General features: G+C 45.7%; 1 protein-coding gene across 11 annotated transcripts in view; it reads left to right on the top strand.

Annotated features, from left to right (window-relative positions):
• OSBPL9 (oxysterol binding protein like 9) overlaps window positions 1-17,080 on the top strand; it is a 1,511,872-nt gene that overhangs the window by 753,737 nt on the left and 741,055 nt on the right. For all 11 annotated transcript variants that reach the window (XM_078670721.1, XM_078670755.1, XM_078670745.1 and 8 more), the window contains one exon: window positions 2,300-2,393. In XM_078670721.1, the coding sequence (XP_078526847.1) occupies window positions 2,300-2,393 (94 nt within the window). The remainder of the gene's footprint in view (window positions 1-2,299; window positions 2,394-17,080) is intronic.

Below are 17,080 nucleotides of genomic sequence, written 5' to 3'. Positions count from 1 at the left end.
TGTATTACAGTATTGAATATTACTGGAATGAGAAATAGCAGTTTTCTATGTTCACATAACTCTTACTTCATTTGTGGAAACAAAGGTTACTATCATCTACCACTTGGATGGTCTGGAATATGTTACGTGTCGTTCCTGCTTCCTCCCTTGTTCTTAGCACCTGCCTCTGATCACAAAGATCAAAAATTGTTTAATGACGTTTCCTTAAACCGATTCAAAAGAAGTATAACTAATGATGAAGTAGATCAAACTGATACTGATACTGCATTACAGCAATATGTTGACTTTAATTTGGGATTCTTTGTTGGTGCAGCCCTAATAGTAGGACGCCTCACTCGAGTAGTAGAAACAGTAACTAATCAAATAGCGATGGCTCTGGGAAATATTATAGAAGAGCTCCAAATTACAAGAACTGTAACTTTACAAAACCGAATGGTGTTAGATGTAGTCTTAGCTGATCATGGTGCATGTCGCATTATCGGGAGTAGCTGTTGTGTTAATCCCTGACCACACCCCATCTGTTTATGACGCCATTTCAAAATTGCATAAAATAGCTGCATAAATACATCCAGACCAAGAAACATGGACTTCTCTGAGTGATTATGGGAAATTGTTTCTACTTAGGGCTGGGAATTATTAATGGGAGTAGTAACCATAGGACTCATCTTTCTCACTTGCTGTTGCTGCATTCAGTGTGCCCCTACAATATGTACTGCTTGTATAGCCACTTGTAATAGTGTTAAAACCTCCACCGACTAATGTTCTTGAATTGAATCGAGAAATGATGATGTAACTTGAAATTAACGATCTCATGAATATTGATATATGGATTAATATATGTACCTTTAAAATAGGTTCAGCATAGGCTGACAAGGAAGGACTGTTGGAATTTTAAATCCCATTCTCTTGTTTTTTGATTGAGCTATGCATTGTCCATTTTCACCCCTGCCCTACTTTCAGCCCTGGCTCTATCCTTGACACCGCACTTGCATAAACATTGGTAAACAATCTAGATTGGGGTATACATGCAGAGTCAGTGTAAAAAAACAGTAAACAACGTTTATAACAAAACGTTATCTCCGCGGGGAATCACAACTCGGTCGTTATCACGACTGCGTTGTGATTCCGCATACCATTACTCCGCAAGTCGGAACAACGACTTGCGGAGGAGGGGGGGAGGTGTTGGATTTAAAATCCAACACTTTCCCTTGTGTCTGCGTAGACTGGAGTTGGAATAGTAAATTATACTATTCCAACTTCCAGCGCCCCCCCTCTGCAAGTCGTTGTTAAGACTTGTGGAGTAATGGTATGCGGAATCACAACACGGTCGTGATAACGACCGCGTTGTGATTCCCCACGGAAAAAAGGACTGCAGGATTAGATCATATATTCTAAAAAAAAAAAACAGCTGGTGTCTGCTCTGGTTTTTTCAGACAATGGTAAAGCCTCAAGTAAAATTCACCCAGATAGCATATCTGTTGTGCAGCCTTAGGATGCGACGATTGCACAAGGCACCAAGGCTGTTGATTCTTACCATTAACTAATTTGTGTGTTTTTCCCAAAGCCCTGTTTACCTCTGGGCGTCACTTGTTTGTGATCTTTTACTATAAAAACCTGTGTAACCATCATTCAGTCTGCTTCCTCCTTGAGTATCTCTATGGTGCTTACCGGATGAGGCCCCATTCATGAATGCGAATAAATGAGCTTTGGTTTGTACTTCACTCCAGTGTCGATTCCTCCTTACTTGTTTAGAACCCGTGGACAAAGGGTGACCCCTGCACCAGTGGGTTTTTAATAATCCGCTTCCACACTTTGTGTCCATTTCCTAATGTACAACCCTCACCTTCAATGATGACAATAGGCTTGTCAAAAGCTATTCCATTTTCGTCCAGTTCTGAGGGGCTAAAGACCCACAGCAGTATCAGATACACAACAAATAAGGTGGATTTAATTTTGTCCATTTTCTGGACAAAATTATCTTTGATTTTTTTTTTTCTTATTTAATGTAGGTTTTGTGGAATGATGAGGGCTAGTGTAGATATTTGGTTTTACGCTTATCTTAATTGAAAATTCAGACTTGGATGTTGTTTTCTGTGGGATATCTACTTTGTTTTGTAAAGCAACATTTTAATACACAAATTGTTTTTCTAGCTAAATCAATTTTGTTCATGGCACAGTTTCTTTCTTATTGTGCTTCTTCTGACAATCTTTTCTTTTTCTCTTACATTATTGTATCTCGTTAAAGAATAAACATTAATGTTTTCATGCCACTTATATGCAATCTCTTTTTCTTCATCAGAGCACGATTAATCCAGTGGATGTATTATACCTCCCAAATCCCCTAGAACCAACAGTTATAAGCACAATGCCTACACAGACTGTCTTATCTGCAGGTAAGGAATTTTGATGCCCATGTTTAGGAAATATTTATTCTTAAATATTGGTGAATTACCTACATTTAGCCCAGTTTACCTTAGATTATAATATCTTGTGTAGTTTTCAAAGAGCTCCTATGGAATATCACACCAAGCCTTTACTTATTTATTTTTGTGGTGGTATATATAGCTCTGAAAATAAAATTAGTTCTGACATACAAGTACATCATAGGTACTGTTGGAGCTGGCAGGGGCAGACATGTCTTTTTACTGATTAGACTGTGCCCGCCTTTCCCTCAAGATCGTACACACAAGTCACCAAAGAAGCAGAGTACATATATTTTTTGGCATAGTTCTGCACACTGTGCTGGTTTCGTTTATGACTGCCTCATTGATCTTCAGCTCATTTAACATTGACTTAAACTGCATAATCCTCTCCGGAGGGATCTTGGGGGTGGGAGTAAAGGGGGATCCTGCATTGTCAGCAAGGCCCTCACTTGAAGATTGTTGGATGAATTTAGCCAGGGGGAGAAAGCTGATAGCATTGATCATTTCATCAGCTATGTCCAACCACAGTTACCAAACGCATATTTCCTCCCCCTTTCTGGCAACATCCATCCTTTAATGCTCAGTTACATGGTTAGAGATGTTAGGGGAGAGAGCCTCACATTCCATCTGAGAGAAGATAGGACATTTGTTGTCATTTTGTTTTGTGTGTCCATTTTCAAGCAAGATTTTTGTTGAGTAATAGGGTGAAGACATACTGTGGGGGTACATCCAGGGCCTCCAACCATTCATTCCACTGTCCGTCCCACCCATAAGAAATTCACAGGGTGGAGAGACAGAGGAATAGCTGGGACCACTCAACAGTGTGGTGAGCTGCAAAACTCCTTGTTTCCCTGCCCACCGTAGAAAGAAATTGTAGGAAAGTTGGGTTGCTTGTGTTTTGGTTCAGAGAGGTATTACAGCAAAACAGGGAGAGGAGGGGTCATAGGGAAATTTTTAAAGACCAGCCCAGGTTCACGTCCCCAATTCCTAACATTTGTAAACAATACAACAACCCGGGGGTCTCAATGCCAATATTGTGGCAAGCCAAACACACTCTCACTCAAGTAAAGTGTTGCCTATATCGCACAGAAAAGCCACAAACCAAGGAACTCCAAACCAAAGAACAAAACACTACACGTGATAAGTGGTAAGGATCCGCCCTTCACACAGTCTGGATAACCATCAACTTCTCGTAGTGATCAATATTATCATTTGGTCAACCAGCTAACGGAATGGTGTATGTCTTGATCTTAGAGAACCCCATACCAAAGGTAATGGGCTGGATCATACCCACGTGCACTCTGAAAAACGTAGTGAACAACTGCTTAGTTGACCACCTAGAAGATAAGAAGCCGTGCAAAACACAAAAAGTGTGAGGTGTTGAATTAAAATAACTGCCAAAAAGGGCCCACATGTTTCTGCCAGACTGGCTTAAAGTCCCTAGGCTTTCTTCGGGGCCTCTGCTCTCATAATTTGCTACTGCATACACAGGTGATAATAAGTGAAAATGTAATAAACATTACATAAATACTTGCTGTTATTCATGAATGTAATAACGTGAAAAGGTTGGAGTAAATACAACCAGTAGCAATCATATCCTCCGCGTCAAGGAATGCAGATGGCAGCTACAACTAATCAAATAAACAATTATAAACGTTTAATTCTTTGTTAGGTTCCTCAAGTAAAAAATAGATAAACTGTTTGAAACTATTAATATGCCCACCCAGCTTGACCGTAGACTGGACCTCACCTCACCTGGACCGTGCTCAGGATGTGGAGGCCCCGCTCTGAAAACAGTAAGATAGACTGGAGTATTCTAAGGTATAGACATATGGGGCTGTATACTACTCAGTCCCTACACATGACCATAATCCAGTAACTCCATTCCCACACTGTTACTTTTCAGAGGGTAATAAATCAAAGACAGCCGCTAGTCTCTCAAATTGCACCCAGTAAACAACAGACAACTTAATGTTGGAATAGAAGAGTAAATTACACCTTCATTACTTTTTTAAGGATAAAGAGAGTGATTTGACGGAAAATTCTATTCATAACACTGGTCTCAAGCCCCAATCAACTTTTTATCCACCAACACATGTGGTACCTCCTCAAGTTTTGGGATTCGAACAAGCAGTCAATGATGACATTGCCAAATTGTGGGAATCACAGCAGAGTACTTATAAGAACTTATCCAAAGGAGAACAGCTAGCTCTGCACGCCTTATCTCAAGATCAGTCGATCACGATCAAACCGGCTGACAAAGGCGGCGCGGTCGTGATTTTAGACACCATTGACTACAGGGCAGAGTGCCTTTGTCAACTGAGAGACACACGAGCGTATGAACCTCTTGCTCAGGGCCCCACTGATAATCTTATGAGACTGATCAGTATATTGGTCGAGGAGGCTCTTGCTGAGGGATTGTTTACAGCACGGGAGGCTCAATTTTTACAGAAACAATATCCAGTGATGCCGTATTTTTATATTTTACCAAAAGTGCATAAGCCCCAGAGACTCCCTCCTGGAAGACCTATTATTTCTGGTCTAGGTTCGGTCCTTGAACCTCTGTTGTATTTACTCCAACCTTTTCACGTTATTACATTCATGAATAACAGCAAGTATTTAGTTTAATGTTTATTACATTTTCACTGTGTATGCAGTAGCAAATTATGAGAGCAGAGGCCCTGAAGAAAGCCTAGATACTTTTAGCCCGTCTGGCAGAAACATGTCTGCCCTTTTTGGCAGTTATTTGTTTACACTGCACCTTACAGTGTTCTGTTTTTAGCTAGGGGCTGTGCCTGCACTTCAATAAAAGGTTCTTTATTCTGGGGCACACTACCCTATTTTAATTCACCACCTCACACTTTTTCAGAGTGAACGTGGGTATGATCCAGCCCATTACCTTTGGTTTGGGGTTCTCTATGATCAAGTGATGCACCATTCCGTTAGCTTGTTGACCAAATGATAATATTGATCACTACGAGAAGTTGATGGTTATCCAGACTGTGTGAAGGGCGGATCCTTACCACTTATCATGCGTAGTGTTTTGTTCTTTCGTTTTGAGTTCCTTGGTTTGTGGCTTTTCTGTGCGATATAGGCAACACTTTACTTGAGTGAGAGTGTGTTTGGGCTGCCACAATATTGGCATTGAGACCCCTGGGTTGTTCTATTGTTCATAAAAATTGGTTCAGAGAGGGCCTGGGTGGCAGTGTAGGCTGGAGGGTTCTTATTGGACCAGGACCAAGACTGATTTGCATATGGCTTGGTCTAATCTGGGGTGGCAAGGTGGGCAAAACAACAGTGGGTTGGGTTGCTATCCTCCGCCATTGCCACAGGTTAGATTTATTGCAAGCATTCCTCCATACACCTTTTGTGTGTTTGATGTCCAGGTCTCTGCAAGATGTGCATATCTGAAGGTGAGTGTTTGTTCACAGCATGTCACTGTCTAGGGTTTCTCTCTGCAGCGTGGTTGTGTCTTTAGGATTTGCTTGTCTGTCCACATGGGGGAAATTTCTACAGGCATGGGTAGAGCTTTCAGGTGCTTTTGTTACTGACTTGCAATTCTTATAAGGTTGTTCTATAAAACGACTGTCCTTCCATTTCAAGTCACCATTCACTACTACATGAAGTTGGGGAGGCAAAAAAAAAACAAGCATTGACATTGCCAATATTTATCACCTTTAACAGGCGAGTGCCCCCACGTGCTTTCTTTGCTAATGGTTTTTAGTTTGACACTGGGCAGTGCATGCACTGTCCTGCGAGGCATGCTATATTCAGGTAGGGACTTGAAGCTCCGCCCATGTCCCGTCCATCTTTTCAGTTGCCTCCTGTTACTGTCCTTTCAAAATGGTTACTTTTCATACATGAATAGGCTTAGTAGTCCCTCCTTTGTACCTCCTTGGCTTCACTTGTAACCTCCCATAAGGACTGGACTTTTTACTTGTGTTACACGGTCTGCTTTATCTAGGCTATGAGCTCTATTTTCTTCAATGATTTTCCCCTATTTCACCCTTTATGTGCTTTCCCACAAGCAGCATGCCACCCGCTTTTATTCGAATTACTAATGGAGGTCCCATTTAACTATAGCGGCCGCGCTTGGTGCACTTTAAGTATAGTGGCCGCGCTTCTTTATTTCTTTAATTTGGCAGCGCGGTCTGCGTTAACTTTAGCTGCCAAGCTACTAAACTTTTTTATTTTTTTGTAGTGAAAGCCTCCATACCATGCTTTCACTTACATAGTGGCTGCGCCCCTTTCTATAGACGCTGCTGCCGTATTCAGGTTTCAGCGAGCCATGTGTAAAGAAAGGGTTGTGCCCACAATTAAATTGAAAGCACAGCATTGGGCGCTTTTACCCCCCCCAAAAAAACATTTGTTTGTGAACAATTTTTTTTATTTGGTGAATCAATTAATCAATCAGAGTACTTGTAAAGCGCGCTACTTACCCGTGAGGGTCTCAAGGCGCTGTGAGGAGGGGGGTGCCGCTACTGCTCGAAGAGCCAGGTCTTGAGGAGTCTTCTGAAGGCGAGTAGGTCTTGGGTCTGCCGTAGGTGGGTAGGGAGGGAGTTCCAGGTCTTGGCGGCAATGTAGGAGAAGGATCTCCTGCCGGAGGTTGTTCGTTGGATGCGGGGGACAGCGGCGAGGCTGGCGGAGCAAAGCTGGCGGGTGGGGGTGTAGAAGCTGAGTCTGCTGTTCAGGTAGGCTGGTCCGGCGTTGAGGAGTGCTTTGTGTGCGTGGGTGAGGCGTTTGAAGGTGATCCTCTTGTCGACGGGGATCCAGTGTAGGACTCTCAGGTGGGGGGGTGATGTGGCTGCGGCGGGGGACGTTCACGATCAGTCGGGCGGAGGCGTTTTGGATGCGTTGTAGTAGTCGTAGGTGTTTGGCTGGGATTACTGCGTAGAGTGCGTTGCCGTAGTCCAGTCTGCTGCTGATGAGGGCCTGTGTCACCGTTCTTCTTGTTTCCGTCGGGATCCACTTGTAGATCCTGCGGAGCATGCGGAGGGTATTGTAGCAGGAGGAGGAGACGGCGTTGACCTATTTAGTCATGGAGAGGGAGGAGTCTAGGATGAATCCTAGGTTGCGTGCATGGTCGGTGGGTGTCGGTGCTGTTCCCGGTGTGGTCGGCCACCAGGAGTCGTCCCAGGCTGAGGGGGTGGGTCCGAGGATGAGTACCTCCGTCTTGTCCGAGTTAAGCTTCAGGCGGCTGTTCCTCATCCAGTCGGCGACAGCCTTCATACCCTCATGGAGGTTGGTTTTGGCGGTGTGCGGGTCCTTGGTGAGGGAGAGGATGAGCTGGGTGTCGGCGTAGGAGATGATTTAGAGGTCGTGATGGCGGCCCACTTATGCGAGGGGCGCCATGTAGACGTTGAACAGCGTCGGGCTGAGGGAGTCCGCAGATGATGCCGGTGGCTTCGGATCAGGAGGCGGACGCTCTGAGTTCTGCCGGAGAGGAAGGACGTGGTCCAGTCAAGGGCCTTCTCTTGGATTCTGGCTTCTAGGAGGCCTGTCTTTAGAGTGCGATGGCAGACCGTGTTGAAGGCGGCTGACAGGTCCAGGAGGATGAGGGCTGATGTTTCTCCATTCTCTAGATGGCGCTTGATGTTGTCTGTGGCGGCGATGAGGGCTGTCTCGGTGCTGTGGTTTCATCTGAACCCGGACTGGGACGGGTCCAAGATGTTGTCTTCCAGGTAGCGAGCCAGTTGCATGTTGACGATTTTCTCGATGACCTTTGCCGGGAACGGGAGGAGGGAGATGGGCCAGAAGTTCTTGAGGTCCTTGGGGTCCGCCTTGGGCTTCTTGAGGAGGGCATTGATTTCGGCGTGCCTCCAGCTTTCCGGGAATGTTGTGGTTTCGAAGGAGATGTTGATGACCTTCCGTAGTTTGGGTGCGATGGCTGTGTCTGCTTTGTTGAATACGTGGTGTGGGCACGGATCTGACGAAGATCCTGAGTGCATGGAGCGCATGACCTTGTGTGTCTCATCGTCGTTGACGTTGGACCAGGAGGTCAGGCGGTTGGCGCTGGTGGTGTTCACAGGGGAGTTGGAGTCTGACTTAGTCAGGGCGGTCGTGGTGTTGAAGCTGTCATGGATGTCGGCGATCTTGCGGTGGAAGAAGATGGCTGGTGAGTCACACAGTTCTTGTGAGGGTGATATGTCGTTGGCGCTGGGGTTGGAGAGTTCCTTTACGATGCTGAAGAGCTCTTTGCTGTCGTATGCGTTGTTATCCAGGCGGTCTTTGAAGGAGGATCTCTTGGCTAATCTGATGAGGTGGTGATGTCTGCTGGTGGCGTCCTTGTGGGCTGCGTGGTTGTCCGGTGTGCGTTCATGGAGCCATACCTTCTGCAGTTTCCGGCATGCGCGTTTGGAGATCGGAAGCTCCACTGTCTGAGGCTGCGGTGAAAGCACCCCATGACGCGCTTTCACTTTAATGGTGGCCAAGCCCCTTTCTTTAGACACTACTCACTTTAACCTGAATACGGTGAGCAGCGTCTAAAGAAAGGGGCGTGGCCACTATGAAGTGGTCTCGTATCTGTGAGAGCTCGGGCTATTGGCATTAGAAATTACAATGCCTTTTATATATGTATTGGTTTTGTAAACACATAAATAAAAGGCATTGTCATTTACAATGCCAATAGTTTAAACTCTAGAAAATGCGAGACCTATTGCATTGCAAGAGCTTGTTATATTTGTTTTTTTCAAGGGCACAGCAGCTGCAAAGTGCTACTGGGTAGCTTGCTTTATTTCTTGTTCTCACGGACGCTTGATTTATAAAAATAAAAAAATGTATTGTCGTTACATGACCGTCTGCCAATGCCGAAACAGTAAAGTAAAAATAAAGGCAAAGTTGCTCCTGGTGAATTTCGATGCATGTCCATGTGTCATGTCACACGCACAGACAAAGGCCATCTTGTAAAGTTTTTTTTTCAACCATTAAAGACGACCACCGAGTGTGCATGCATCATGATGACCTATATGCATCACGTCACATGTGCATCATGAGACATGCGCTGTGACACACATGTGGCCATTTTTTTAACGTCACAATTAAGCACATAATGCAACGGTGCTGCAAACCTCTAGGGACAGGCCAATGAACCATTGTGTGATTTAAGAGGTATTGGAGAGAAAGCAAAATATTAAAACTATTCAAAATTTCCAGAAAAATAGGCAAGCTTTTTAGGTCTGGCTTAGAGAAAGCTTTTGCAGCATCGCTATATTGGGTGACTATAACATGGTCACTCAGCCACACAGAGAGATACTACAACATATGTACATACATAGAGGGGTTTCAGATCACCCCCCTTAATCCATTGAACTATTTAGGTGTGAATCACGTTTTCCTTCCAGGCGCCACGGCATACAGTATGGGACAAAAGGTCATCCTACTTCAGCCATTGGCTCTTTTACTTTGAGTGCACTTTATTACCAGGGCCGGTGGACTAATACTTTGCAAATGTGTTTTTTCTTTCCTTTCGTTATCTTTGTCTTATTTTTTATTTATTTTTATAGTTCTCCTTGTATTTTTTTAAACTATGAGTTCAGGTGGCTACAATTAACAAGCATTTACAATGCAATAGGTCTCGTATTATTAAAGTTTGGGCTATTGGCATCGTAAATGACAATGCCTTTTATTCATATGTTTTTAAAACCTGCAATCGGTGTATAAACACGCACTTTAAACGTACAGTCCTTGCTTACAATGAGCAAGGCTGGCAGTAAAAGAGACTGCCAGCCTTGCTTCTCATAAGCATGGACTATAAGTACAAAGTGCTTGTTTACGCACCGATGCAAATTAATAAAAGGCATTGTCATTTACAATGCCAAAAGGTCAAACTTTAATAATGCGAGACCTATTGCATTGTAAATGCTTATTTAAGATGCGCTGTAGCACTAACATGGTAAGTGTGCCCTATGTGTAATAGGGCCCTGGAGGCGACTCAGTTCAAAGTATACACTATAGAAGAGTAACATGCCACACGAAAAGAAATACAGAAAGACAACAACCTGGAAATAGCTTATTTAACCTTGCATTCCCTGAGTGGTAACAGTGTGAAATGTAACAGAAACTAAATCGCTGCCATGGATTTTCGTAATGATTTTTGCAATAAATTGATCAGTGCTTTTGCTAGAAAGGTTAGGGGCATGAATATAGGGCCCGATTGGAATCGTTTCACCGTCCCTTTTTAATTACTACAGAGTCTGACATCCAGAGGGACCCAGCCCACTTAAAGCCCGGCACTGGGACCAGCCTGGGACACGCTTTCGGCTCAAGAAACATCTGCTATAACCAGAATGTCGTTGGTTCGCACCCAATTACATCACTCACTCATTGTCTCAGTAAAAGTTATAGCTGCCTTGTCGGAAAGTGCACAGACTTCCCTATCCATCGGGAGTGGCAGGTAGCCCTCCTTTTGAAATGATTGTAGAGATACAGAGACGCGCTAACACAACTACAGTAACCCTGAGGTGAGGTGCCAGTATCTCCCCTTAAGAAGCCGAGCTCAGCCTGGTAGATAAATGGTCTGCTTCCTTTAGTGCATAGGAGAAGCAGTGATTGGTGCGGTGTTAATTTAAAATTTGCTACCAAATGCCCTGTTTTCCGTTTAGCTTTGGCATCCCCCACTTTGTTGAGTTCTGTTTTTTTTCTTGTTAGTTTTATATATTGCGCAAACTCGGCCCAAGGTCGACACCAGTTGCTTTACAGATGGACACATTAATTTTGTTAGGCAGAGGATGATTAAGTGATTTGCCGAGAGTCACCGGATGTGGAGCGTCCTTGCCGAGACTGGAACCCCCGCTTTGAGGTATGTTGTGAATTCTGCTGTGTCTGTGAGGGTACCTGAAGTCTGTGTATAGTGTAATAGTGTTTCTCCAGTATTAGGGGTGTCTTTCATAGATTCACATGCCTGAATCATTCCCCGACGTCGGAGTGGGAGTCTCACGGTACATAAAAAAGCAATAATATGCCATAAATATGTAGTAATACCAATAGAAATGAACCAGGAAGTAAAGCAGCCAATGGTACAGTAGGCAAAAAACTTCCACATCTATGACTCTCATAGTCATTATGTATAGTCCAAACTACAGCCAATCAGGCGCCAGCACCCACCAGAATGTTCTCCCCAGAGGCTCAGGCTCTCAGATTTTCTACCGCACGTCGTGTGTAAGGGAGTCTCCCTGAGCTCTGCTCAGTTTCTTACTTCTAACTTCATTTGTTTCTACTTTTAAGGATGTCTTCTAAGAAATCTCTCTTTAGAGCCTGTGACTGCTGTGGTAAGCTTCGGCTTTTTGAAAAAGATCCACATAAAAAGTGTATCTATTGTCTCTACCCAGATCACCAGGCCTCTGACTGTAAGATCTGCAGAACCATGCCTCAAAAGACTCTCAGGGATAGAGAGGGTCGTTTACTTCTGTGGTTGAAAAGGCTAAAGGATTCTTCTAATCCTGTTTCTGAGGTAGGAAGCGTCACCTCTGGTTCTACTTCAGCCTCCAGGAAGAGGCCTGCGCTTGAGGGAATGTCATCTCCCAAGGCTAAACTGCCTAGAAAACAACCACCTGCTAAGGGACTGGATCAGCCTTCTACTTCTCAGGCTGTCCCCACAACCAAGGGCATGGAAGGAGCTTCTTCTTCCAAAAAGGGGAAAAACCTCAAGTTTCCCCTATCTTCTGAGAGGATTTTACCACAGACTTCGTCCCCAACTCCTGCGATGTCCTCTTCAGCTTCCTCGTCGACGAGAACGACGACTTCAGTGACATCGACGGTAACATTTTCCTCTCCTAAACCTGGTATGGTTATGTCATCGTCTACGGCGTCTCCAACTATGGTATTTGTATCTGTGAGGCCTGTTTCGTCGACGTCCGTCGTCGACGCCTCGTCGTCGACACCTCTAAAGGCTTTACCGCCGACGAAAAAGGCTCCGTCGACGAGCTCGTCGTCAGGCTCTACGCCGTCGACGAAAATAACACCGTCGACGAAGAGTGTCCCGTCGACGAAGAGTGTCCCGTCGACGAAGAGTGTCCCGTCGACGAAGAGTGTCCCGTCGACGAAGGGTGTCCCGTCGACGAAGAGTGTCCCGTCGACGAAGGGTGTCCCGTCGACGAAGGGTGTCCCGTCGACGACGAGTGCTCCGTCGACGACGAGTGTTCCGTCGACGAGAGGTGTTCCGTCGACGACAAAACCATCGGGAGGTAATCCTCCGACGACGCCGCAGTTGTCATCATGCACAGCACTACAAGTGTGGTCTCCGTCGACGGTGTTTTTAACACCACGGCAAGCATCAGAGCAACTGCGCAACACTGCAATGAGGCTTTCACCCCTTTGTATTTCACCTCAAAAGGTGTCCTCTGAAGTGCCAGACCAACTTCTGGACTCTGACAGTGAGAATGAGATGGTCCAGAATACTTTTGGGCAAGCTACTAGTCCATCGGAGTTACATATTAAACTTCAAGATGAAGAATATGATGATACTCACTCTCCTGTTGATGTGTCGATGCCTGTGAGTACCCCTGTTGCTCAAGTTCCTTTGGACTTAATATCCAACTTACAATTTATGCTGGACGATTACTATCGGAGGTTCCCACCATCTGAATCAGCAGGTTCTGTACCGGCAACTCCAACTTCGGAAACGCCTCCACCCGTGCTCCCAACGGTGTGTCCGCCTTCACATCCACAACCTGCTCACGAGGAAGACCCGCAATCTTCGGATGATGACGACCAACGGGAAGAAGGAGAAGTGGATGATTTGTCGGAGTGGGATGACTATCAGGTACAATCTCCTTCAACATCTCCTCAGACTGCATCGGCCTCCCCTCCGGTGGATGTAGCGAATTTTCACTTGTTGATGGAGCGTGCGACCGAACGCTTTCATATGAAGATGGAGCATACGCAACAAGAATGTTTCCTTTACGATTTTAAGGATCAGCCCAGACGTCAAATTAGAACAATACCCATCGTGGATTTCATCTGGAAGGAAGGTGTTAAGGTGATGTCAACGCCGGCTTCCATTCCTCCGGTCTTGCCACGAATTGATAAGGAATATAAAGCTCTGCATGTCTTCTTGGACAGGCAAAACTTGACTCAGTAATTGTCCAGGCGGCTCAGAAAAGAGCCAGAAATCCGTCCTCTGCAGTTACGGCGCCGCCGGATAGAGATGGCAGACGCCTAGACTCAATCGGAAAATGAGTTTCCACCATGGCTGCAACGACTGTCCGTGCTGCCAATGCATTGGCCATCTTAGGTCGGTACGACCGCCAAATGTGGTCTGACATCTCACCATTTATAGATCTCCTCCCTGAGCCATCCAAGGCTGAAGCACTCCGAATTCTTCAAGAGGGTCAAAGGACCTCTGAAGAGATGATCGATTCAGCTGTTGATGTTGCATCTACAGGATTTCGTCAATTGGCAGGAGCTGCTGTTCTGCGTAGACAGGGATGGTTACGTTCCACTGCTTTCAGACAAGAGGTCCAAAACCGAGTTCTAGACATGCCATTTGATGGCGAATATTTATTCGGCCCCAAGGTAGAGGAGGCTTTACAGACTATAAAAAAGGATACTGAAACAGCCAGATCCTTAGGCACTCTACAATTCCACAAGCCGCCCTTTCGAGGAGCGAGAGGACGAGGAACGTCCTTCAATAGAGGTGGATACCAGCAACAACAATCCTCATACCGACAAGGTAATCAGCGCTACCAGGCACAGCGCTACCAGTCTTATGGGCAGAAGAGATCTCAATACACCACAAACCGGGGTAAGGCTAACTACCGCGGCAAGGACAAGCGACAATGAAACTTTTCACCTGCCACCACCATCTTTCCACCCTCACAAAAGACTTGGCGGAAGAATATCCAAATTTTACTCCAATTGGCAGTCTATAACAACAGACAAATGGGTCTTAGATATTGTGGCCAGGGGCCATGCCCTAGAATTCGAAAAATTCCCTCCAAATGTACCGCCAAAAGGACCGCCTCCAGCTCACCTGAAGGAGCTGCTTACCCAAATCAAAATGATGATACAAAAAGGAGCGATCGAGAGCGTTCCTCAGAGGATGAGAGGAATAGGATTTTACTCCAGGTTCTTCCTGATAAGGAAAAAGAACGGGGAGTGGCGCCCGATCCTCGATCTTTGCGCCTTAAACAAATATCTAAGGAAATTGACATTCCGGATGCTATCTCTTCAGGAAATTTTGCATCTTCTAGCAGCAGGAGATTGCATGGTCACCTTAGATCTCCAGGATGCATATTTCCACATCCCCATACTACCTCGCCACAGGAAATTCCTTCGCTTCAGGGTGGCTGGCAGGGACTACCAGTTCAAGGTCCTTCCTTTCGGACTACGGTCCGCTCCAAGAGTTTTTACAAAAGTGTTAGCTCCAGTAGCTGCACACCTCCGGCTGGAGGGAATACAAATTTTCCCATATCTGGACGACTGCCTTATAAAGGCCAATTCTCACGGAACCGTTCAATGTCACCTTCAACAGTGCCTGCACCTGTTTCAATCTCTAGGCCTGACAATAAATTTCAGCAAATCACAACTACAATCGTCCCAAAGAATAGCATTCTTAGGAGCGATTTTGGACACTCAAAAATGCAAAGCTTTCGTCTCCAAGGAGAGACAACTGAAAATAAGTCGGCTGGCACAAGATCTCATGCAAAGAAAGTCAGTTTCTGTCCGACTATACAAATCCTTTCTAGGGATGGCGTCGGCTTGTATTCCATTACTTCCAAATTGCCGACTTCAAATGAGGCCGCTTCAGGAGGAACTAACCTTGCAGTGGCAGCAGGTTTCAGGCACTTTCGAGGACCTCATTCAAATCACGCCACTCATGAAGAAGTCTCTTATTGTGTGGACACAGAGGTGTCATCTGAGTCAGGGTCATGAGTTCCTTCAAGAAACACCAAGTCTGACCATCACTACAGACGCATCCCTCGAGGGCTGGGGGGCTCATCTACAAGGCCTCACGATCAGCGGCAAATGGACTGCGCAACAGAAACTGTGGCACATCAATCGTTTGGAACTGAGAGCCATCTTTCTTGCACTCAAGGCGTTTTGTGCCATCATTCAGGACACCAATGTGTTGATAAGAACAGACAACACAACAAGTATGCACTACGTCAACAAGCAGGGGGGAACTCGATCTCTTCTCCTGTCTCAAGAGGCGCAGGAATTATGGACATGGGCTCTTCACCACAATGTACAGTTGCAAGCAGTGCATGTTCCGGGAACGGAAAACGTCCTTGCGGACGCACTCAGCAGGACAACGATCACCACCCACGAATGGGAGCTTCACCAGGAAACAGTGGACCACATCTTTCATCAGTGGGGTTGGCCAGACCTGGATCTATTTGCGACAAGTACCAACAGCAAATGCCTGAGCTTCGCGAGCTGGCACCCCCACAAGAATTCTCTGGGGAATGCGTTCTCCATCGATTGGTCTCTGACGTTTGCATACGCTTTCCCACCGATTCCACTAGTCCCAAGGGTTCTGCGGAAGATGAAGAAGGAACCTTGCCGACTGATCCTGATTGCGCCCAGATGGCCGCGCCAGTATTGGTTTACAGAGCTCCTCCTACTGTCAGAGAGCAAGCCAATTCAGTTACATCCAATCCCGAACTTGCTCAGTATTCAGGAAGGTCAAGTTTTCCATCCGGACCCAGCATCGCTGAGATTAGCGGCCTGGCTCCTGAACACCATGAGTTTGCACACCTGAACATCCCGGCAGACTGTAAAGAGGTGTTGGCCAAAGCTAGAGCGCCCGCTACCATCAAGACATACAGTCTGAAATAGAAACGCTTCTGTATCTGGTGCCGTTCAGCAGGGGTTCACCCTTTTTTAGCAAAACCTGAGGAAATTCTTCCTTTCTTCTTGCAGTTGGCACGAACAGGTCTGTCCCATGCTACTTTAAAGGTGTTTCTGGCTGCAATATCCAGATATCGACAGGATGGGTCCAATTCTCTTTACTCAGCAAGAATTATCCAACAGTTCTTTAAAGGCCTCTTTAGAATGTTCCCTCCTGTACGCCGTCCGCCTCCTTTGTGGCATCTGAATGTGGTCCTGGGTCAACTCATGCGTCACCCATTCGAGCCCATCCATAAAGTTGACTTGAAGTATCTTTCGTGGAAAGTATCACTGCTCTTAGCCTTAACATCCGCCAAGAGGGTTAGTGATATCCAAGCTTTCACTGTACATCATCCTTTTCTGCAATTCACAAGCGATTCTGTCATACTTCGCACAAATCCCAAATACATTCCAAAAGTACCTTCGGATTTCCATCTGAACGAACCTGTTGTTCTTAAATCGTTTTTTCCAGACCCGCAAACTCCTGCGGAAAGAGCTTTACACTCGCTTGACATTAGAAGATGTCTTAAATTCTATCTACAAAGAACGACTACTGTACGCACTTCTGACCAGTTGTTCATTACCTACGGTGCGATTCGTAAGGGGCAGGCTGTATCAAAACAGACTATTGCAAGATGGATATCTGCTGCCATTGCCTTTTGCCATACACAGGCTGGGAGACCTTTACCATCTGCGCCCAGAGCGCACTCTACAAGGGCAGTCTCCTCATCTACGGCCTTATTTGCTGGAGTCCCTCTTCAGCAGATCTGCAAAGCGGCTACTTGGTCGAGTCGCCATACCTTTACCAGACATTACTGTCTAGAGTCAAT

This window comes from Lissotriton helveticus, chromosome 1_2, assembly GCF_964261635.1.
Source record: "Lissotriton helveticus chromosome 1_2, aLisHel1.1, whole genome shotgun sequence".
NCBI lineage: Eukaryota > Metazoa > Chordata > Amphibia > Caudata > Salamandridae > Lissotriton > Lissotriton helveticus.
This window is presented reverse-complemented; position numbering and strand designations above follow the sequence as displayed.